Source organism: Urtica dioica, chromosome 5 (genome assembly GCF_054948205.1).
Source record: "Urtica dioica subsp. dioica isolate 48M chromosome 5, U.dioica_male_clone48M_v1_H2, whole genome shotgun sequence".
Classification (NCBI taxonomy): domain Eukaryota; kingdom Viridiplantae; phylum Streptophyta; class Magnoliopsida; order Rosales; family Urticaceae; genus Urtica; species Urtica dioica.
Genome location: NC_142760.1, coordinates 30,143,161 through 30,166,946, shown reverse-complemented (window position 1 = coordinate 30,166,946; position 23,786 = coordinate 30,143,161). Strand labels below are relative to the sequence as shown.

The following is a 23,786-nucleotide window of genomic DNA, read 5'->3' as shown; positions in this document are numbered from 1 at the left end:
CGCAATTATTCTCAATATTTCTCTGATATATTTATTGTTGAGCTCGCCCGTTTGAGTTCGGCACTTCCCCCTTTTTGTAATACAATTGATAATTAATAAAGATACTAAATTCTTTTATTTTTCCTCATTTATTTCTGTCCATAATGCTTTTGTTTCTTATACGACGTCTTCTGAGATCCATATTTAAATAAATCAAATATATATCATATTATAATTTGTGATTGTTGACGATCCTGAAATCGACATCAACAAACGTCTATTACTCAGAGAAGAAGATGGCGGCTTCGTCGAAGAGGGCGGCTTCGTTGACGATGACGGCTATGAAGGAGGGGGAGGATTATGAGGAGGAGGACTACGCAACCGACGTGGACGATGTACGCCATCTGTGTAGTTGGTAACGGCTCCAGATGTAAACCCGTCACATCCTCGAACATGAGGTTGATCTTCTCAAACATGGCAAGCTATAATTTGATGACACCAAATGTTTTAATAAAAAACTAATGATTTATAGAAACGAATGATTTAGAAATTAATTTTATAGTCAAGTATTTATACCTGGTCCCGCCTAATTCTCTCTAGTCTACGATCGTTAGTACTCAAAGCTTTCAAGACGATCGCCTAAGAATGTATCATTTGATTCAATATATCCTCCGTCAAAACCCACGGAGCGGGATGACCGCAAGCTTCAGGACGAGCAGGAGCACGCTCAGGTTGAGCGGGAGCTTCAGGACGAGCAGGAGCACGCTCAGGACGAGCGGGAGCTTCAAGATGAGCTGGAGCACGTTCGGACCGGAATGATTGATAAATAAACTAATAATCGATTGATAAATAAACTAATAATTCATTAGTAAATAAACTAATATTTCGTTAAAAAATAAAGAGATTTGTTACCAACTAGTCTGTTTATAAGAGGTAAGTTAACATTATAGCCAATCTATCAATTTATTTTCAACAATAGCCAACATCATATTAAGTTACAAAAAATACCCTTATCCCTGTAAATCAATCATCACCATCGTCACATAAAGTAGCAAACAATTTTTGTCATACGATTTTTTCACCTTTTTGTGCTCTGGCCTTCGTGAACCGTGAAATGAACCCCAGTACTCACTGAGCTTGAAGAACCAGCAAACCAGACACGACGAGTTCCCCGATGGAATCAGGCAATTTGAGCTTGACGAATTCCAGCCCTTGGATCAAATTGGACATGGCCAACCAGACGTGGACGAGCATGTAAAGCCCCACGAGGATCGACGATGCCATTATGAAATTAGCAAAGTAGTGAACCATGAGCTTGAAGTCCGACTCTGGTTTGGCCTGATGCGAGGCCAAAGCATGTTCTTTATTCTACCCGAAGTCTTTCAATTCGCGGCGGTGAAGGCGTTCATAAAGGCGTGCCGGTGGGGGAGGAACCGGGCGAAGGCCGCGGAGGCGGGGCAGAGCATGCGGCGGTGGAGGTGCGATTTCAGATTCTAGGATTTTTTTTTATCTTGACAGTTAATCCAATTAACTGTCATATGGTTAATCTGATTAACTGTGATAAACCTCTTCTGAAAACAATTTCGAACATCGGCGAGTCTCACGGTTGCGTCGATCCGGCCGTTCGAAAGTCGTAAGTCCAGTTCTACATATTAACTGTGATAGTTAATCGGATTAACTGTGAAGATTAATTCGATTAACCGTGACGATCCTCCTCCGGAAACGATCTCGAACATCAGTGAGTCTTGCGGCTGCGCCGATCCTACCGTTTGAAGGTCGCAAGTATAGTCTTAAAATCGCCGGAAGAAGCTGAGATTTTTGAGCTTCTTAGTTGAATGTCAAGACCTCGTTTTCGACGTAGACGAGCAAAACTTCTCCAGAGAATGGAGCAACGTTGGAGGCGATCCAACTAACAGCGGTGTTCGGATCGGAAGCTAGGGTTGAGATTTCGCCGATGAAAACTCGGATCGCGGCACCGGAGACGGCAGAGATGACAGTTAATAAGATTTATTGTTGTTCTTATTACGGTTAATAGGATTTACTCTTCTTCTTGTTACAGGTAATGAGATTCGCTATTTTTCTTATTACCGTTAATATTATTTACTATGACAGTTAATATTAACAACCCTTAATGGTATTATTGGAATATTGGAATGTTATTATAACAAATTGGCTACTTTCCTTAATATGTTAATAGTTGAGCTATAATTTTAAAATAGATAGGCTGTTTGGGGTAGATACCTAGCCCGTCCAAAAATAAACTAATAATCGATTAATAAAATAATAATTCATTAGTAAATAAACTGACATTTCGTTAAAAAATAAACTAATAATCGATTAATAAATAAACTAATAATTCATTAGTAAATAAACTAATAATCGATTAACAAATAAACTAATAATTCATAAATAAATTAACATTTTGTTAAAAATAAACTAGGTTAATACATAAACTAGTAATCGATAAATAAATAAACTAGTAATCGATTAATAAATAACTAATAATTGATTAATAAAAAATTTACCTGACGAGGAACCTGCGGAGTATCTGAAACCCTCGGTACTCGAACACCGACATTTTTACCGAACTGTTGACCAATCTTTGGGATAGCCTAGTATGCCCAGTACTGCACGGCGTGCAAATTTCCTGACAATGAATACTTGGCCTCATTTTGGACAACATTCTCCTTCCTACATATATCCTGAAATCTTTCGTAGTAGAGCGATAAATTCACCAAAAGCGATGATCTAGTCTCGGCCCAGGTGATGTTTTCCAAGGCATATTATAGAAGAATGGCATGTCTTCAACCATATAAAGGTATTTGTCGTTCATGGTATTGTGTGTTCTAGTCCGAGGAGATATCCCATGACAAACACACACAAACCAAACGTGTAAGCATCGTTCTGATCTTGACAAGTCTTGAACGCATTTACCAAGTGATCAAACTTGCCATTTGACATGCCGTTCAAGTAATCAGTTATGAGCCTATCGCTCTTTCGCTCATCCTGCTCAGCCGTCGTCAGATCATCTTCCATAGTCAAGCTGTTTATCAACGCGTACTCGAGCAGTCCAAACCTCACGCATTTATTTTTCAACCCGAAATGTATCTTCCCTTTTTCATTGGGTCAATCTGACGGAGAAGAATACCGTGTATGAGTACCGGAGAAAAGTTGAGCGTGCTCCCCTCAAAATATTGCTCGAACGGAGTCTCCGCGAGCCAATCAATTAGACCAAGGAATGTCAATTTGTCCTAAAAAATACACCAATAACATATAATTATCCTAAAATATTAGTATAACTAAAAATAAAATAAAAAATAAAAAAAAAATAAAAAAAAAACCAATTTCTTACTATTTTTCATAAAATATTAAAAAAACAAAAAAAAAATTAAGTTTGACCGAAACCATCGGATTTTGTCTAAAGTCATCGGATTTTGTCTAATCTTATCGGAAATCATCGGAATCTATCCGAAACCATCGGAGTCATCGGAACCTATTTGAAACCACCAAAAAACCTCACACCTTCGGAGACCATCGGATTTTGATGGACACCATCGGAAATTTCCGATAGAATCCGATGAGATTCATTGGATTTTGCCCCAATTTTTCAAAACCCGAACTTCTATAAAAGCTTCTAAATCCGATTCAAATCATCCAACAATCACTAATTACCACTCCAATCATCTATTATATCTATCCTACACCACTAAAAACATGAAATAAAGATAAAAATCTAACATTTTTCTCCATTTTCAGCTATGGAACCTTCAACCACGAATGAGAGCTTGGACAACCTTAAACGTCGGATTTATAGCGTGGAAGCTCGTCGGAATGACTTGGAGAAGCTCGGATTGGGTGGAAGCTCGTCAGAATGACTCGGATAAGCTCGGATTCGGTCGGATTTTGATGGATTTGGTCGGATTCCTAACGGAGAGAGAGAGAGAGAGAGAGAGAGAGAGAGAGAGAGAGAGAGAGAGTGTTTGTTTGAAATGAGAGGGAAAGAGACAAGTTTGAGAGTATATTTGATTTTAGGGGCATTTTTTGTCCGAAAATGAGTCAAAAGTCCAATTTTATATATTATTAAACTAATTAGTCTAATCTCGATATTTTGATAAATTTAAGGTTTACAAAATAAAATTTCTATATATATATATATATATACCCAAATCATGAACCCAAGATCCGACCCTCATATGAACCGTTCAAACTTGTTGCCAGGCATTTTCCAGCCTCATTAACTTACAGTGACTGCTCTATATACTAGATTGTCAGCTGAAACATGAATTTTGTAATTTAAAAAGAAAGCAGGTTGAGTCCAAACTCAAAAACTAGTCATAAATTACATGACATAATTTAAAAAAAAAACAAATAATAATAATAATAATAATAATAATAACAACAACAACAACAACAACAACAACAACAACAACAACAACAACAACAACAACAATAATAATAATAATAATAATAATAATAATAATAATAATAATAACTTCTTTATTAATTAGATTGTCAGCTGAACGCCTCAAACATGATATTAAAAATTATAAAAGAAAGCGGGTTGAGTCAGAAACTCAAAACCTATTACACGACTAGATTTAAATGACATATTATATAAATAAATATAGCTCGCCCTTCGCACATCTTCAAAACCAAGGTTGGGATTTTTTAATGGTATGACATACCATCAAAAGCGTCCGCAACTCAGCCTTGTTGTAATTTGATAGCGATTTCCTGATTCATTTTGCTGAGTTCAGGTATTTTTTCATCCTCCACAAGTTTGATCTGCAACAAAGTTCATAAATTTAAATTCGTCAACATTCGTTTCTGCGAGTCCAAATATGTACTCGCAGTACAAACAACCAGGAACGCCTTGGATTGTCGGATTCTGACTAACCACGTTCGGCATTCCAGATGACAAGCTTGAAGAGTTCTGAACTCCGACCCGATTCTGAATACTTTGAGGTAATAAATGTTGGCGGCTTAGGCACTGATTAGGCGGCAATGGCATTCCGATTGACCGAGCCTGGTTGTCTACATGGATCAAGCACTTTAGTTCTATCAGATGGGCAACAAAAACACGAGAGCTTTTAATTGAGTAAAAAGCACACAAACAAAGCCTGTACAAACTCAGCCACGATGCACGTTATTAAAAGGCAGGAAAGTCAAAGAAGCGAAAATCATAGCATTGTACCAGATAAGCACTCTAAAGTTTTACCTTGATCCAGCGGTCGGTTACTATTGCCAACTTGGTTGGGCATTGAATTCCAAACCGTGATGTCTACTTTAAGCATCTTTTGTGAAATTTTCCATAGATAATCCCACTAGAACAACAATCAACATCCAACGAATGCATTATATACATATTTATATGAAACAAAGCATGTTAATATTCGCATCAACTTGTTTGTGTGTAAAAAATGTACCTTGCTCGAGGCTTCATTGTAGGCTCTTTCCTCAAGCCCTTCAGCAGCAAGAAGAAATTTTTCTTGATAACCGTATGGTGGAAGCTTTTTAAATGAATCCAGCCTTTACATGAAATGCATCGTCAGATTTGTTGCTAAATGAGTTTCGTTCTAACCAAACAAATTGTAACCTTCACAATGCACAAAGAAAGAAATCTACAGGAAAGTTAATAATAAGAATCTATTGTCTCATTTTGTTTATCCTTCTTGAAGATCTCCTACGAAACCGTGGACAAACCATTTTATGAGACACAAAATGTAATTTATAAATATATGCAGAGATCTCAAATGTTAACTTTGTCGCGTACTGAGTTCAAAAGTAAGACTCACATCTTGTTGACCATTTGCTGCCGGAAATCAGGTTGCAACTGTGTCCGCCAATCTACGGTGTCCATAGCCGGTGGTTCTCCATCGGTGTCCATAGGACTCGAATTATTCATGTCCATCAAAATAGCTTAAAATCACTGCCACAACACAGCAAACAAATGAAAAACACGAAAAACCAGGCTCGGTTTATCTAATCTCAACGATTATGTATACATGAATGTATCAAACAAAATCCAATCACGAAGCCATTTTTTATTCAGGTGAATGAAAAAACCCCTAAAAGCTGATTCGTTTTCTTCTCATTACCCTAATCTATTATTTCAGCGCGCGCAAATTGGTTCGATCATAAAGACGCCTGCTATAATATGGATAAAAAAATCAAGAACCCTATAAAACTTTAAATTAAATTGGAATTTGTAATTAGGTTTCGGATAGGAAAAACCGGACATCGGAAAGTTCGGTGTTCATTAAAGAACTAATGCTAGCTTGAACAGGCATGGAAAAAAAACGCGGTTATGAATCAAAGAAAATATTCATACACAAACTACGAACCTCGAAGGCAATTTTTCACAAATTCCAAGTGAAAGCCAGAATTGCTATTGTGCAAATTTATACCTATTTGTCTGATCTGTTTAAAACGACATGTCGTCTTCTGTAAGCTTCTTTGGATCCGCCTGGTTTACAAAACTGACAAAATATGTCAAAAGGCTTTATTCTTTTCTGGAAATAGCTATTTTTTTAATTTTTTTTTAATATTAGTCACTGAATCTTATAATTTTCATAAATAACCGTTTTAATTTTTGAAGAGTCTATTTTACCTTTAATAACCGTTAACCAGATTTTAATAGTTGTTAATCAGATTTCAATAACAATTCAATAACAGTTAACCAGATTTCAATAATTGTTAACCAGATTTTAATAACTAAATATCGGGTTACAATAACAGTTGATCATATTTCAAAAATAGTTAATCAGATTTCATAACTGTTGACCAGATTTCAATAACTGTTGACCAGATTTTGAATACAATGATATTTTTGTTCGGAAAAAAGAGAAACGATTATTGACGAAACGTTTTGAAAACATGAGTGAAATATGAAAAATGACGCACGTTTTAGGTTAATTATGAAATTTTTCCTCCCTCTTAACCCATTTAAACATGCACAAAAGTGGAAACGTTATAAAAATAGCGTTTTGGTGGTTCAAGTATTTTCAAAATAACGATTGTGTTATATCTTTACAAAAATAGCGTTTTTATACATAATTATATATGAATAGATAGAGTACAAAATAATAATAAAATAAAAGACTGTAAATATTAGGGATGACAATTTCGTGTTCGTGTCGTGTTTAATCGTATTTGCATAAATAGTTATTAGAACCAAATTCGACCAATTATTAATCGTGTTTGAAGTCTAGATCCAAATCCGATTTTTTTTACAGATCTATAACTATTTAAATTAAACCATTTAATAGCTAGAACCCCTACGTTAATTTTGGTAAATGACAGCAAATGATTAATTTATTAAAATAAACGAAACGTTGACTAAGTCCTTAAAATCAAGTTTGAAATTGGTTATTATAGCTAGAACCCTTTTATAATTTTGGTAAAAATCTTCACAACCACTAATATTCCCATCCAAAACATTTTTAATTAAAAAAAATCTCCTTATTTTAATCCAATTCATGATTGTAGGCCAAAACATTTTTTATTAAAAAAAACTCTTTATTTTAATCCAATTCATGATTGTAGACGGTTACTGTAATGCTCATCAAATCCTAACCAAATCCCCTTCCTTTCCATTATTTTCTTTTGTGATGCACTCACACATCGCAACTCTCGGCATTTTCCAACCTCTCTGAGGGTCTGCTCTGTAAATTAGATTATCAACGGTAACGCGGCGCAAAATAATCAGTAAAACCGTAAACCGGACCGGATCGTTGGTTTTTAGACCGTTGGTCCGATTTTAAACGGTTTAAAATTTCACCGGTCCGGTCCGGTCCAGTTTGAACTTTTAAATGGTCCGGTCCGGTCTAAAAATTTTAAACCGCGGTTTAGACCGGACCGGACCTGACCGGTTAGTATTTAAATAAAAAATTATTAAAAAAATATGTCTAAATCGGTCCGGTCTAAGACGTTCCGGTCTAGAACGGTCCAAAACGGTCTAAAAGAGAACCGGACCGAATATTATGTAAGAAAATACAAATAAAAAATAAGTTAAAATAAAACGGTCCGGTTTAAAATGGTCTAACGGTTCAAAACGGTCCGATAAAAAACGGTCTAAAACGGTTTAACACGGTTTAAACCGGACCGGGTCGTTTTAACCGGTTTGGTCCGGTCTGGATTTTTTCTTATTTGGTCCGGTCCGGTTTAATTTTTTTAAAACCGTTTAAACCAGTTCGGTTTGATTTTTTGACCGATTTTAGACCAGTTACTTTTAACTTTATTAATTTTTTCAAAACTCATCATTCCGTCAAATATTTAACATATATAACTAAAATATTGGGTAAAATCGTAAAAAAAAAAAAAAAGAAGACATTTTTAATTTTTTTTTAATTTTTTTAACATTTAATATTAGCATTTACTCTCTCTCTCTCTCTCTCTCTCTCTCTCTCTCTCTAAATCGCAGTCTTCTTCTTCGCCTTCTCTTCTTCTTCCCCACTCCTTGAACATAGCCGAACTCCGGTAGAGACCGTGGCAGATTTGCAAGCTCCAATCAATTTCTCCACCAAGGAACGCCGATTCCTTCTTCACATCTTTCATGCGCTCGAGCTTGACGTAGTACAGACTTGCGGGCCTCCAAAGCTCATTAACACCTCTGATGTCATTGAACCGGTGTCGCTCGAGCTTTACATTTCCGTAGACGAACCGCCAGATTGTGCTTCCCGTCCCGAGCCCACCTGAGCCTTATGCCGAAGCCGATATGCAACCCCGCGAGATCGCCGGAGCCGGGAAAGAGACTGCACCACATGAGGAAGAGCCTGCTGATGTGGCCGACGAAGGTCAAGTCCATCGTCGGCGGCGGTGGGGCCCGCAACGAGCTAGCGTCGGAGCCGACGTCGCCCAAGGTGACGTACGCGGGGCAAATCAAGGTCCGCCACAAGATAAATTATATACGCATATATAAATTTATATTATATACGCATATATAAATTTATATTAAAAAAATTAACTGTTAAAAATATAAAATTTAAGGGTATATTGGTAAATTTACGTTTAAACTCATTTATACAAAGACACGGTCAAATTCTGTTCGAAACATTAACGGAAGGATGAGTTTTGAAAAAGGTAATAAAGTTGATTATGTTAGCCGATTGTTACGAAACAGAAAACGGGACAAAGTCTGTGATTCGTCAAAAAGTTCGTGAGGCAAAAATGAAATTAATCTTAATTAAAAAGACAAGCACGTCAAATTACAAGGGAGCTGGGTCTAAAATTTAAAAAACTAGGCACAAAACGATTGATTTAAACAAACATTTAGCGACATAAGCAATAAAAACATAAGCATTTGCATTTTAACCAACGTTTTGGAAATTTTTCGTAAATAGCCATAAATGTTTCGTAAATAGCCAAGAATATGACGTAACCAATGTTATTTACACATATATACTAGAAATCTACTCTGCTTAAATAGATTTACGTGGTTATTTACCAAAATTTAACGAAACGTTTGTTATTTAGAAATTTCTAACGTTTCATATAACTAGATAGCCACGGGACCCTAATTTAAATGACATAATTAAAATAAACACAGATAAATATAAGTAACTACATGGCCCACGGCCCATCACCGAAACTAAAGTTGCGGCTCTTTCAATGGTATGACATCCCATCGAAGGCGTCCGCAACACAGAGCTGTTGTAATTTGGTGATGATTTCCTGATCCATTTCACTGAGTTCATCTTCCATAGATTTGATCTGCAAACAAAGTTTATAGACTAGTCAACTTTTATCTCTGCTACTCCAAATATGTACTAGCAATACAAATAAGACACTCTACACCAGTACTTCATTTCTGCTTATAAATTTAATTTACTCTATAGATCTAGACTCGTAACTGCATGTCTCTTCCTCATTCTTGGTTGCTTCCACACTTAATATCATAGATTCTATAAAAGCCACTATCAACCCACGCCTTTGTGAGCTCAGGGTTATGAAAAGCATGGCATATTACCTTCCGATATTCCACCTCTTGCAAATCACCTCCATTCGCATGTCCAGTCTGAGCAGTTGAGTCAAGAGATGCTACAAAAGGTCAAGTACATACGCAGCCACAAGTTACATGACACGTGATTGGCACGGTGATGTTAGTATAAATAATAATGCACGTGCAAAAAAAAAAAAAAAAAACTTTCTTATCTCAATCCTCAAGAAACAAAATTCGGGGCATTCCCAAAAATAAAAATAAGAAACCCCTTGAATACAAAAATAACATACTTGACCCATCAGGCTGTTGTTGGCTCACGACTTGTTGGCTTTCTGCCATTTGCCTCGGAGAGTTTGCGTACATATTGGGTACATCTAGATCCATGGAATTCCCTACAGAGTTCTCTGAACTAGCAGGGACGCATTGCACGCTGGGATTCTGACCAACCACTTTCAGCATAGCTCTCTGAATTATATTCGGAGACTTGATCTCAATCTGACACATTGTTTGAGTTACAAAGCAAAGATAATGCCACTGGAAACATCAAATCCAATTAATGCAAATCAGTATATACATCTTTATACGAAACAAAGCAATCTTTTTTTATTTGGACGATGGGTACTTTAGATTTATCGAGTACCACATTTGCATCAACTTGTTTGTGTAGATAAAGTACCTGGCTTCTAGCACGTTTGTAGACCTTTTCCTCAAAGTCATTAACATAAGACTCGAGATAACGCAATCCCTCTGGGCCTGAGAATGATATATGCTTCTTACATGTATCCATCCTTTACAGGAAATCCATCATCAAAGAATGAATAAATCCCATTAATGAGACGCAAAATGTAATTTATAAATCATTGCAGAGCCCTTAAGTACTAACTTTTTTGGCGTACTGAGTTAAACTCACATCACGTCGTAGATCTGCTGCCGGTAAGACGGTCGCCGCCAATCAACGGAGTCCTGTACACTGGCAAGGATGCTTGGGTTCTGACCAACCACGTTCGGAATAAAGCTAGAAGAGCTCTGAACTCTGACCGGATTCTGAATATTTAGAGGTAACGACTGTTGGCCGGTTTGGGTCTGATTAGGCGGCAATGTCATCCCGAGTGACTGAGCCTGATGGTGTACCTGGGTCTGCATGCCCAGAGATCCTACACGAAAATGTAACATGGATTGAGCACTATAATTCTATCAGACGAGACTACAAAAATAAGCGTGAGCTTTTAGCCAGGTAAAAATTACACAAAGAAAGCCTATAAATACAAACTCGGCCACTCTCCATGTTGTTCCGGAGGCAGGAAGGTCAAAGAAGAGAAAATCATTGCATTGTACTACGTAAACACTTCAAAGGTTTACCTTGATCCGACGGTCGATTACTATTGCCAACTTGGCTGGGCATTGTATTCTGAAACTTAGTCTCTACATTACTCATCATTTGCGAAATTTGCCACACATAATCCCACTGGAACAATCAAAATCCAATGAATGCATACCATTATATACATATTATTTGTATGAAAACAGAGGATGTTCATAGTTGCATCAACGCATTCGTGTTTAGAAAAAAAAGTACCTGGCTTGTGGCTGCAATGTAGAGAGTTTCCTCATACTCCTTAAACATGTTCTCGAGTTGACAAGAGAATGGTAGATACTTTCTAACTGTATCCATCCTTTATAGAAAATCCATTGTCAGAGATTGAACGAAGCCAATTTAAGAGACACAAAATGTAATATTATAAATCATTGCAGAGCCCTTGAATGTTAACTTTCTAGCATACTGATTTCAAAATTAAAACTCACATCTTGCTTAAGATCTGCTCCCAGGAATAGGGTTGCATCTGTGTCCTCCAATCTACGGTGTCCATAGTAAAAAAAAAAAAAAAAAAAAAAAAAAAAAAAAAAAAAAAATTGTAAATATGAACTCAGCCACTATCCATGTGGTAAAAAGGCAGGAAAATCAAAGAAAATAAATTTGTAGCATTGTACCACATCAACATTTCAAGGGTTTACCTTCATCCGGTGGTCGGTTACTATTGCCAACATGGTTGGGCAGTGTCCGTAACCCAGCCTCTGTTAAAAGCATCTTATGTGAAATTTCCAGTAGATAACTCCACTGGAACATTCAAAATATAAAGAATGCATATCATTATACATACATATTTTTTGCATCAACTTATTTGTGTGTAAAAAAAAAGTACCTCGCTCCTAGCTCCATTGTAGGCTTCTTCCTCAATCCTATCTACATGTTTCTCGATTGGCAACAATACCTTTCGACTTCGAGTACTGGATTTTAGATACTTCTTTGATGAATCCAACCTTAACAAGAAATACATCGTCAGATATGTTGCTAAATGAGTTTTGCTTAAACCAAAAAAACTGTAACCTTCAAAATGCACAGAGAAAGAAATCTACTGGATAATTAATAATAAGCATCTACTGTCTTGTTTTTTTTTTTATCCTTCTTAAAGAAATCCTATGACACGATGGACAAGCCAATTTATGAGACACAAAATGTAATTTATAAATCGTTGCGTACCGAGTTCAAAAGTAAAACTCACATGTTGATGACCATCTGCTGTCGGAAATCAGGTTGCAACTGTGTCCGCCAATCTACGGTGTCCATAGGCCTCGAATCATTGATGTCCATCAAAACTACTTAAAATCACAGCCACAACACAGCAAAAGATGAAAAACAAGAAAACCAAGCTCGGTTAATCAGATCTCAACGATATATATACACAAATTTAGCAGACTTCGGAATCAGAAAGTCAAATAAAATGCAATAATGAAGTCATTTCCGAGCATTTATACATACCAACAGGAAGATAATTCTAGTGAACTAAAAAAACCCCTAAAACTTATTCCAGCGTAATCAAATTAATTCGATCATAAAGACGTGTGCAATTTAATATGTTTAAAGAATCAAGAACCCTTATTTTAGGGGATATTACACAAATATTTTCCATTTGAAGATAAAAAAGTCTCTATGATCATTCCCTAAATAGAATCTTTTACCTCCGATTTATTTTTAAAAGGCTATTTTACCTTTATTTTACTAAAACTATAAACAGTAATCTAACTGAATATATAGATATTAGAGGCGTTTAACTTTAAGCATTAAATTACTACAAATCTAAATAAACATTAAAAAAAAATACAGATTTAATGATTTCTTTAATGAATATAGATATACTAATTTAGAAAGTAAAAATTCGCTGAATGGACTTCCTAGGTATCTTTATTCACGAGGTTCATCATCACAATTAAAACAAATAAAAAAATAAAAAATTCATGTAGACAAAAATATATTTCGAATGTGAATGATGAAAAATAAATGCTATTTATTACAAATGAGTTCATCCTCAACCAACATTTATTCTTAGACTGTACGAAAACAAAGAGAAAACACAAAATCTCAACGGGCACCTTAGGGATTCATCAAATCAGATTCATGTTCATCTTCCATGAGTAAGACTTATCTGGATTAGACTTCTCACTTCTAATATTTATCTATGAATTAGTTGTATAGGCCAATTTTTTTTTCCGAACAAGAAATAAACGTTTTTTGTTGTTCAATTTAGTAGGTTCGAACGGAAGTTTTGACTTCTACAAAAATTATGACAAAAAATACATCATTTCGAGATCTTTTTTACTCACATGTTGATGATGATCTGCTGCCGGAAATCAGGTTGCTACTGTGTCCGCCAATCTACGGTAGCCATAGCCGGTGGTTCTGCACCGGTGCCCATACAACTCGAATTATTCATGTCCATCTTAACAACTTAAATCATACCCACAACACAACAAACAAATGAAAAACCAGAAAACCAAGCTCCGTTTATCTAATCTCAACGATTATATATATACATGAAATTAGCATTTAGCAGAGTATGGCATGTTTCAATATAATGTTGTTCTTGTTTCAAAAAAAAAAAAAAAAAAATTAGCAGACGTAGGAATTAGAAAGTCAAATTAAATACAAAAACGAAGTCATTTCCGTACATTTATAGATACCAATAGGAAGCCAATTCGGGTTAACTAATAAAATCCCTAAAAATCTGATTCGCTTTTCTTTTCACTCTTGAACCCTAATAAAGACGGGTGCTATCTAGTATGTATAAAGAATCAAGAACCCTAGAAAAAGTTGAACCGAGATTCGAATATGTAACTATGGTTTCGACATATAGAAATTGGAAATACCTTACACCGGAAAGCTCCGTTCTTTGAAGAACACGTGGGCGAGCTTTGAAAAAGCATCAAATAAAGCACGGCTACGGAAGAACAGAAGAAAAAAAAAATACATACACAAATACGAACCTCAAATAAAAGCAGATTGTGAATTAAGCAATTTCTCACAAAGTTCTGAATGAAAGCAAACCTGCGATTATACATATATAATTAGGGGTGGCAATTTGGTCCGGACACGAAACACGAAACGGTTACGACACGATTTAAAGCGGATTTGAATCTCAATAAATGGGTCGGTTCTTAATTGGATCGAACACGCTAACACGATTAAATAATGGTTCAAAACGACACGATTACGGTAACACGATAAAAAGCCGATTAACACGATTATTAAATGGTCGACACGAAACACGATTACGACCCGCACGAATATGATCCAATTAAAACGATTACGAGTAATAGCACGATTACGATCCATTTAAACACGATTAATATCATATATGTAAAATTATAAATTTATACCTATAAACATAAAATTATAATTATAAACATAAAATTGATATCAGAAAATATGATGTAATAAAATAAAGTATATTCGTATAAATATTCAATTTTTAAGAACGATATTCAATTTAATATAATTCAAGGAGCCATAACCAATTTACAATCACAATAACAATGGTCCCATAATAAGGTATCATATTCAAATTTTCTTTTATTTCATTTCATATTGAACAATCACAATAACAATAGTTTGCTAATAACGTATCATATTAAATTTTATTAGATTTCAATTCATATTGAACCATTACAATTTACAATCACAATAATAATAGTCTCATAATAACATATCATATTCAATTTTAATTCAATTCCTATCGAACAATCACAATTCACAATCGCAATTACTATAGTCTCATAATAACGTATCATATTCAATTTTATTTGATTTTTATTTTAATGCAATTCATATCAAACAATCACAATATCTATAGTCCCATAATAACGTATCATATTCAATTTTATTTGATTTCAACTCAATTCACATCGAACAATCACAATTCAAAACTCACAATCACAATAACGATAGTCTCATAATAACGTATCATATTCAATTTTATTTGATTTCAATGACTTATTACTTCCATTTGTTTTCGATTTCTCCTAAAAAATTAATTAGTTCACTTTACTTTACCAATGTTATTTTTTGTATGTAATTAACAAACTATTATTATTTCATTTAATTATAAACTTATATTATTATTATTATTTCATATAAGTATAAATTTGAAGATTAATATTGAGATTTAAAATCCCTCCAATACATTCCCTCCATTTTCTACATAAAATTTCAAACTAATTTTTTTATTTTGTTGTACCCTCGTCACTTTCCCTCCTTTTTGGCCTAATTTTTTGTGGGAAAAAAAATGAAACGCATAAAGTAAATACAAGACATGTCAGCCCATAGACGCAGATAAGCAACCGAAGAAGAAAATCGGCTATTCTTGAGAGAGAGAGAGAGAGAGAGAGAGAGCGGACCAGCAGAATCTTAGCTGGCGAGATTGACCAAAAGGCGGTGAATCTCAGCCGTTCGATCCAAGATCTACGGCAGAGGCTTCCTCCGCCGAACATCTCGGAGAGGCTTCCTCACCTCCACTCCCACTCGGCGGCGTCGGTCGCTGACCTAGACCTCCAGCTCACAGTGGCGAGGGATTCACTGTGGTCGGAGTCGTTGTTCGTCGCCGGCGTCTTTAGGTTATTCTTCACTCTTCTTCGTCCTTCTTCGTTGTTTCTTTTCTTCTTCAATCTCGGCTAAAATCTGGTGTTTGGCTCTGGTTTTCGTTTTCTTCAAGGTAGGGTGTTCGTCGCCGTGGTCGGAGTCGTTGATGATTTTTGCAAGTCTGGGAAAGTGCGGCTGATGCGCTCGAGGAGAGGCAGAGTGGCTGGGGTCACTTTGGTCTCTATGCGGCTGACATCGTCAAACGAAATGAAATACAGGTAAGAACAATTTAATTTTTTTTTTAAAGTTCACAGTTTAAATCCATGTAAGAACAATCAACTTTCTGTTTCTGTTTTTGTTTCTAATAAAAAAAACAGATTTGTTCTGCTTGCGATTTTGGCTTTAAATGTGTAATTCTAATCCTGTCTGTCTTTATTTCAGTATGGACTACCCCCTTTTTTTTCTGTTCGTATTGAAGGGCTACAGTTACAGCTACATTAAGGTACTACCCAAAAGAACATATCCAATATTTTATGGCAGAGTCAGTATCATTCTTATTAAGGAATGCCTCTTCTGATCAGCTTAAACAAGGTATGCATGATAATCCTGGTATTGTTTGTTAGGTAATTGATTATAATACTATTAGCAAGTGCCACAAAGCTGATGACATCCTTTAGAAAGGGTGTTTGCCTATCATGCGTAACGTTTTATAGTCCGGTCTCTAACCCAAATCAGCATTAATAATATTAATAATATCTGAACTATTACCCTGTGACCATTGATATTTATTGTTAATACGATATTACCGTGTGACCATTTGTCGATCTGTTTGTTTCTAAATCCCTTTTTCTTTCTCAGGCTCAAACACCATTGTTGATGTTCTGATTCTCACATTCGAAAAATTATGCGATGCTACGGATTCCGAAGAGCTAAGTTTAATGTAGAAATGCTTACAAGACGAAATTGACCTTTCTATAAAGAATAGACAGTTTATCCGATTAAATCATTTGTTATCACTGCTAGTAACTACGGTTCAGATTACTAATGGAAAAAAAGTTTCCGGTGAGTGATAGCTTGCTTTGTGTGTGTGTGTGTTATATATATTATATATATATATATATATATATATATATATATATATATATATATATATTTATGAAGAGCTGTCTTTGATTTTCCTCGCTTTTCTTTATTGCTGCCACAATATTTCTAACTCACACTTGGATAATCAATATTGTCGGAAGAGTATTTGGCGATTTGATAAAAATCTTCTAAATGTATACCCTTTACGTATCATTTATTCAATTTTGATTTTGCTGTTCTTGGCCTATTGTCTAATACTTTGCAATCTGTCACAGATTCTAGCTCTATGGTTAAAATCGTTACTATGCTTTTACAAACAACGTTATTGCCTTCCGACATTAAGGATAAGGTTCTACAGCTGATGCTATGCACTCTGGATGTGCTGCAAGATCACAAAAAAACCATCACTTGCTGCTCTCAGTGGACTCCAGTATTTGAATTTCAAAGTTTAAGGTGTGTTTTTATAATTTAAAATTTTGGTATGCGTTTTTTTTGTTCTTTGTACTGACTATTTAGTGTGTAGGCATTTTTAATTGAATTATGTGCTAGGTTGTGTGTTAAGCATAGTTGAATTATTTTTCAATTTTTATGGTCATATATATATATATATATATATATATATATATATATATATTGTGTTTTTTTTAATTTTGTTAGCCTATATTTGTTGAAATTTGTATTTTTAATGGTGTCAATGGTAGGTGTTTACCCTTTCATCAAAATGCCATGGAAGGAGTGACGATTCTCCTTCGAGTTGAGCAAGAAGAACACATTTTTTCGATGTAATTAATGTAGATGTAATTAATGTCTAAATGAGTAAAACCGATTAAAACACGATTAAATTAACCATTTAACACGATTAATAAATGGTTTAATTTAAATGGATATGGTTTTGTAAAAAAATAAATGGTCGGATTTGGTTCTATCTCATATTTTAAAAAACACGATAAACACGACACGATTACGACACGAACACGAATTTGCCATCCCTATATATAATGATCTTTTATCGCCGCTAGACTTCTATGCCCATTTCAAATTTAATTACAAACCAGTACCCTCTTTTAGCATTAATTGATGGGTAGTGAGAAAAGAAACAAAATTTGTTTTTAAGCACTTTTCACAATAATTAAGGTCTGATTTACCCTTATTTATTAACAATTTCGTCATTTATTCTCTCCTATTTTTTCCCTACTCTTTTTTTTTACATAAAAACTTCAAAAAACCATATCTATCTCATATGAACTCGAAATTGAGTGATTCCAAATCCTACGGATTCGTGACGCCGAGATCTTCAAAAATAGATCCATTGTGTTGGATGAAAAATCATGTTTAATACCATAGATGTAGAAAAATCACGTTACTACCTTAAATATAAAAATAACTGAAATTTTTTGAAATTATCGACATAAATATAATTTTTCATCAAACACAATGGGTCTATTTTTGAAGATCTCGACGCCACAAATTTGTAGGATCTGAAATCACTCAATTTCGAGTTCGTATGAGAAAGATACAAATTTTTGAAGTTTTGATGCAAAAAAAATTATTTGAAAAAAATAGGAGAGAGAAAGTGACGAATTTGTTAATAAATAAGGGCAAATCAGACCTTAATTGTTGCCACATAAGCCATTTGGCTATATCCCAAAAAATTGTCAAACATAGGCTAGATCCAAAATTACATGTTTAAATTGGCTTAGTAAGTTACAAATCTCTTATGAGGCATCATTGTAGGGGTCAATTAATTTACTTCGATCACATTGGGTTTCGACCTGCTCAATTAGGTTTTTGTAAAAAAAAACAAAGAAGCTTGTTTGATGCGGGTTAGCATAATAATGAAGTCTAAGACGAGAAGAAAGCAGAGATGCGACCGAAGAGCAGGAAAAAGTCAAAGAGCAAGACCAGTCAAATCAAGGAAGTGATGACTCAGCCCACGAAAAGATGAAGATGTAGAAGGTAAATGGGTGAGTTGGAGAAACAACGATTATTTATGTGTCGTCCACTTTTTAGGATTTGATTTTTAAAACTATCTCTTTTTTGTTCTATATATAGCGCATAATAATGCATCAAATGTACGTTATTTTCATATCTCTCTATTATACTATTTTCAGCAATTACGCTCTGTAATCACAAAAGCAATTCAATAAACACTTCTTCTGTTATTTTCGTTTATTCTATTTGTCTAAAGTTTTAAGTATTTTCCAATGCGAGTTTGAGGCTCATAATAAAAGTAATAAATCGATCTTTCGTGACTGGTTTAATCTCGGATTTTTTCGACCTCAACAATTATTTTAGAAAATTATGAAAGAGACATAAAAACCTAGTGTCATAAAGCACATTCAGTTAATACGTTTTCTTATCCGCTTACTACAAGAAATAAATATTAAGATGTCATATCATTAAAATTAATGTGATTATTAATCTAATTAAACATTAAAAAATTACAGATTTATTATTTGTTGTTAAGAAATATATATTTACTAATTTATATAAGAAATTTTCACTAAATAAACCTTCTATTGGTCCTTATTTATTTTATTCATAAAGATCCTCTTTAAATTATTAAGAAATATATCTTTTTTATCCTAATTTAGGCAAATATATTTCAAATGTCAATAATAATAAATAACTAAATAATATTATTGTCGGTCGTTCTCAGATAACCGAAAATACACTAAACTTGTGAAGGAATCAACGTCAAAGCACATCGAGTCGGACTAGGGTCAAACCCGACGAAAAGATAATGAAAAAAACGGACAATGCCCGAGTAAAAAAAAAAAAAAAAAATTGCAGAAGATCACATACAACGGATAATTTTTTTTTTTAATTTATTTTTTTTTTTTTTATCTTCCTCGTGTTAGAGAGATAGATCATAGAGAGAAAACAAAAATGTTAAGGAGAGGATGGGCAAGAAATTTATTTATTTATTCATTAGTAGTATTATTATTATTATTATTATTATTATTATTATTATTATTATTATTATTATTATTATTATTATTTTCTGGTCAAATTGCACAGATATTGAACATTTATAACATTTTTCTTTATTTCTTAAATTGACGGATAAAAACAGAAACTTCCATTTTATAATCAGAAAACGGTATGGTTAAATGAAAACATTTGGAAGGACGGAATGTTGCAAAGATTGAAAGAGGAGCAATCCCTCTTCTGAAGGAAATGCCTCCCAATCTTTTTCAAAACTCGACGAACCTTAAATCCCTCGCACCTTTCGATATGCCAAGAAAATTCGTAAGTGCTCTTCAAATTGATGGAGATCTTAACTCAGCTTTTGGTACTAGCTCCGAATGATTTCAACATCCAGAAGAAAAACAACAATGTAGGAAAATTGTCAGCCATTTTTCCTTTACGATGCTAATCAATTTCAACTTGCTTGAATTTGAACTTGATCTGAATTCCATCGAACTCGAAGGAAACTGGAACAACAGATCATTGTGTTGTGAACTATAAATGGAATCTATAGTTTTCACGTGATATCTGTCTAATTGATGATCAAGTTGTATGAGAAATAATAGGTCATAACTGAAAAAGTAATTATCTGAATATCCTAAATTCAAGTAAACACAATTATCAAATATGAGATCAAAACATTTACATAGGCCATAGCACAATGATCAGCAGCGCTGTAACTCTCCCATGACTTATTCCCCTGGAAAAAAAAATGAGATGAACATGAGATCAGGTTCCAAATGAAGCATTAATAAATATTACAGGTTTTTGCATAAAAAAAAATTATAAACATAGAAAAAAAAAAAGAAGAAGAAGCTCTAACGCTTACATAGCAGTGATGTTGCAGTTGTTTCGGCTTAGATAACTCCGACACCGCTGTACCAACAATACGTGACAGACGAAATGTGCTGAATTTTGGTGTATTCAGACCCTCCATCGGTTTGTAGAGCCCTCAAAAACTCTCGTGGCATATCGAAAATCCGAAGCGATTTAAGGCTTATGAGGTGTCGGAAATCGCAAGGCATTTCCGTCATCATTGGAAAAGGTCCGAAATCTAGTTGCTCGAGATTAGGAAGCGCTCCTTTTTTTATCGTCACCGCCTTCAATCCCTTCAACTTTCTTAATCGAAGCTCCTTGAGTTTCCGAAAACCGCCTTCCTCGAAATGCAATTCCTCTCCCTCATACGCTTCGTATAAACGTAGGTACGCCAAATTCGGCAAAGCCTTGCAACATCTTAACGGCTCATCGAAGGTCCTTGAAAAGTTTAGCTCTAACCCTTGAAGATTATGGAGCATAGAAATCCAATCCGGAAAAACATCGAGTCGGCAACTGAGTCGGAGGTAGCGCAAAAGTGGAGGAGGAGACGAAATGCTCTGCAAATCCAAAACCTCTTCTTGCCTGATTGAGCTCAGTAGAAGCTTTTCGAGGTTTTTCATTCTCTCGATAGACTTTCCGAGGGCTTTTCCCATCTCCGTGGTCACGCTTGAAATTCCTAGGCATTTTAGGCTCCTTAGCTTTGGTAGCTCTCTAATGAAATCATCTTGCGCTTCAATTCTCGTGAGTGTTTGTAACTCCTCCAACGCTCCGATCCCTCTATGAATTCGGACACCAATGTATGTCCACACACTATACTCGATTCCATTCTCCAAATTATTAGCTATGAGGTGTCGCAATTTTCGTACTTTGTTGATCTCAATGGGTAACTCGCGCACTAGGGTTCGACTGACATCTAACAGTTGCAGATTTCGGAGGTTCCCAATGGACTTTGGGAGAAATTCCACTTTTGTGTATTTCAAGTTTAAGTATTTCAAATGGAACAAATTCCTCACTTCTTTTGGAAGACTAGAGAGAGGTGCTCTTTCAAAGTTTAACACCTTCAAGAGTTTGCAACTTTTCAACAGAGAAACTGCAAAGTTTGTAACATCACCAGAGTTGAAAATAGCAACAGAGCGAATGTTAGAAACATCAACTTTCAGAGGAAGTTCTGTAGTATCATGTATCATCAATCGCCGAACCTTTCCCATGTGATATGACTTATTTTGATTTAATATTTGACAGAAACACAGATCACTTGTCTTCGTGAGAATAACTTCTCTGATCAAATCATGCACTTTGCACCATCTATCGGATCCAAATTTAAATTTGGATGAAACTAAGTTTCGATTGATGAGTTCAATCAAGTACTCTTTAGCAATTTCTTCTAAGGTCTCATCTTCTCTTGATTTAATAAAACCTTCGGCAATCCAAATTTGACATAGATTTTCTCCACCAACACTGAAATGTTCAGGGAAAATGGCGAAGTACAAGAAGCATGGTTTCAGATGATAAGGCAAGTCGTGATAACTCAGCAAGAGAATTTTCGAAATGCGCGAAAGCTCTAGATTTTCTTCAAATTTTTTACTGAGATTGTCAAGCACTTCTTTCCATTCTTCGTCACACTTGTCCTTCTTCGACAACAAACCCGCTATCACAACAATAGCAAGTGGCAAGCCTTGGCATTTACTCAGGATTTCACGAGACAATCGCTCCAATTCTGGAGGACAATCTGAGATCATAAATGCCTTTTTGCAAAACAGCTCCCAGGCTTGTTCCTTGGGCCAAGTTTTCAGCTCTTTCACGATCATATGACGCGATGGCGATTGAAAAGACTCAACGACCGAAGAATTACGAGTCGTAACAAGTATTCCACAACTACTGCTATCATTAGGAAAAGCGTGTTCTATGACACCCCAGAAATCAATTTGCCATACATCGTCGAAAACGATCACATACCTCTTCGCCTTCAGAGAAGTCCTCAAAAGCGTGATCGCCTCTTCGATGGCAAGGATTTCTCCGCTACGTGGGCAGATCTTGTCAATCAATATCTTGAGAATCTTGTGAATGTCGTATGATTGGGAAACGGTGACCCAAACGCAATGATCAACGCTTCCTTTTTCCCCGATGTCGTTGTAGACTTTCCTGGCAAGAGTGGTTTTTCCGATCCCTCCTTCCCCAACGAGCGAAATCATTGTACGCGTGCAAGGCCCTTCCACAGAGAAGCTTCTCACGAGCTCCTCCGAGATGGATTCGATTCCGACGAGCTCGTCGTCGTTCACGAAAAGCGAACCTATTCGAGCGATGTCAACAACGACACGTGCATCTCCTTCTCCGCTATTCGAACCGCCTTGCTCGAAAGGTCTCAGTCCGTAACTCAGACCTCGTTCCTTGATCTTCCGCAGTGACTCTTCGATTTCTCGAATCTCGGGACCTAAGTCGCGTCTGGTTTTCAAGGCCTTGGCGAAACCGAATCGATCGTGGCGGCGCTTCTCGGCGGAGTAAGTGAATTCGTCGACGACGTCTTCGATGTGTTGGGCTTCGTCTCTGAGCTGTCTCAGCCACACCTCTGAGGCGTCGCTGAGCTCTCCTCTGCCGGACTTGGCTTCGGCGTCGCGGAGAAGAGGCTCGATCATCTCCAACTCCTTTTGCAGACTCTTCACTTGCTTCTCAACTCCTTTCACAGACTTGGCTTCTTCGATCAAAAGATCAATCAGTTTTTCAATAACAGGGCTAAGCAATGTCTCTGCCATCGTATTTTCGCACTGTTTCAAATCATTCAATTGTCAGTTAGAGAGTTTTGATTCAAAAAACACTTATTGTTCATGAATTGATTGAAGCATTAGAAGCAGCATATTCCATAAAAAAAAAATAATAATAATAATAAAAAAAAATAAAAAAAAGAAGCAGCATATGTGGGTTGACCATGATCCATAGACTTTTTTTTTTGTTTTTTCCTTGCATATTCATTATTGTAGTTCATCCTGGGCATTCGGTCGGCACTTGTTGGAAGGAAGTACTTCCGTGTGCAATCTTCTGCCTGGCGGTATTTCCAACTTCCAACACTGTGGAAATGGCAGGAAGGCCTTC

General features: G+C 35.6%; 3 protein-coding genes across 8 annotated transcripts; all 3 read right to left on the bottom strand.

Moving 5' to 3' along the window:
• Window positions 1-4,453: 4,453 nt before the first annotated feature.
• LOC149397821 (mediator of RNA polymerase II transcription subunit 15a-like) lies at window positions 4,454-6,376 on the bottom strand. Of its 2 annotated transcripts, none has more exons than XM_089615805.1 (6): window positions 6,324-6,376; window positions 5,775-5,908; window positions 5,406-5,508; window positions 5,198-5,303; window positions 4,877-5,013; window positions 4,454-4,764 (listed from the first exon to the last, which is right to left on the bottom strand). In XM_089615805.1, exons 2-6 carry the CDS (start codon window positions 5,888-5,890, stop codon window positions 4,684-4,686), a joined length of 543 nt encoding a protein of 180 aa, XP_089471931.1. In that variant the 5' UTR covers window positions 5,891-5,908; window positions 6,324-6,376; the 3' UTR covers window positions 4,454-4,683. The 2 variants fall into 2 exon arrangements, with proteins under 2 accessions (XP_089471931.1, XP_089471932.1); XM_089615806.1 differs by having other exon boundaries at window positions 6,311-6,331.
• A 2,941-nt stretch (window positions 6,377-9,317) lies between these two features.
• On the bottom strand, window positions 9,318-11,588 carry LOC149397820 (uncharacterized). 2 transcript variants are annotated; one of them, XM_089614715.1, is made up of 7 exons: window positions 11,496-11,588; window positions 11,279-11,384; window positions 10,830-11,073; window positions 10,596-10,707; window positions 10,210-10,453; window positions 9,947-10,017; window positions 9,318-9,690 (listed from the first exon to the last, which is right to left on the bottom strand). In XM_089614715.1, exons 1-7 carry the CDS (start codon window positions 11,541-11,543, stop codon window positions 9,586-9,588), a joined length of 930 nt encoding a protein of 309 aa, XP_089470841.1. In that variant the 5' UTR covers window positions 11,544-11,588; the 3' UTR covers window positions 9,318-9,585. The 2 variants fall into 2 exon arrangements, with proteins under 2 accessions (XP_089470841.1, XP_089470842.1); XM_089614716.1 differs by having other exon boundaries at window positions 10,210-10,414.
• Window positions 11,589-11,940: 352 nt separating this feature from the next.
• Window positions 11,941-23,517, bottom strand: LOC149397819 (disease resistance protein RPM1-like). Of its 4 annotated transcripts, none has more exons than XR_016297284.1 (8): window positions 20,713-23,517; window positions 20,530-20,583; window positions 20,127-20,235; window positions 14,123-14,300; window positions 13,580-13,655; window positions 12,481-12,577; window positions 12,121-12,238; window positions 11,941-12,035 (listed from the first exon to the last, which is right to left on the bottom strand). XR_016297284.1 is itself a non-coding variant. In XM_089616024.1 (2 exons), the coding sequence occupies exon 1, from the start codon at window positions 23,447-23,449 to the stop codon at window positions 20,741-20,743; it is 2,709 nt and encodes a 902-aa protein (XP_089472150.1). In that variant the 5' UTR covers window positions 23,450-23,517; the 3' UTR covers window positions 20,411-20,583; window positions 20,713-20,740. The 4 variants fall into 4 exon arrangements, 1 of the variants encoding a protein (XP_089472150.1); XR_016297285.1 differs by having other exon boundaries at window positions 12,459-12,574; XR_016297283.1 differs by having other exon boundaries at window positions 12,481-12,574.
• Window positions 23,518-23,786: the final 269 nt, after the last annotated feature.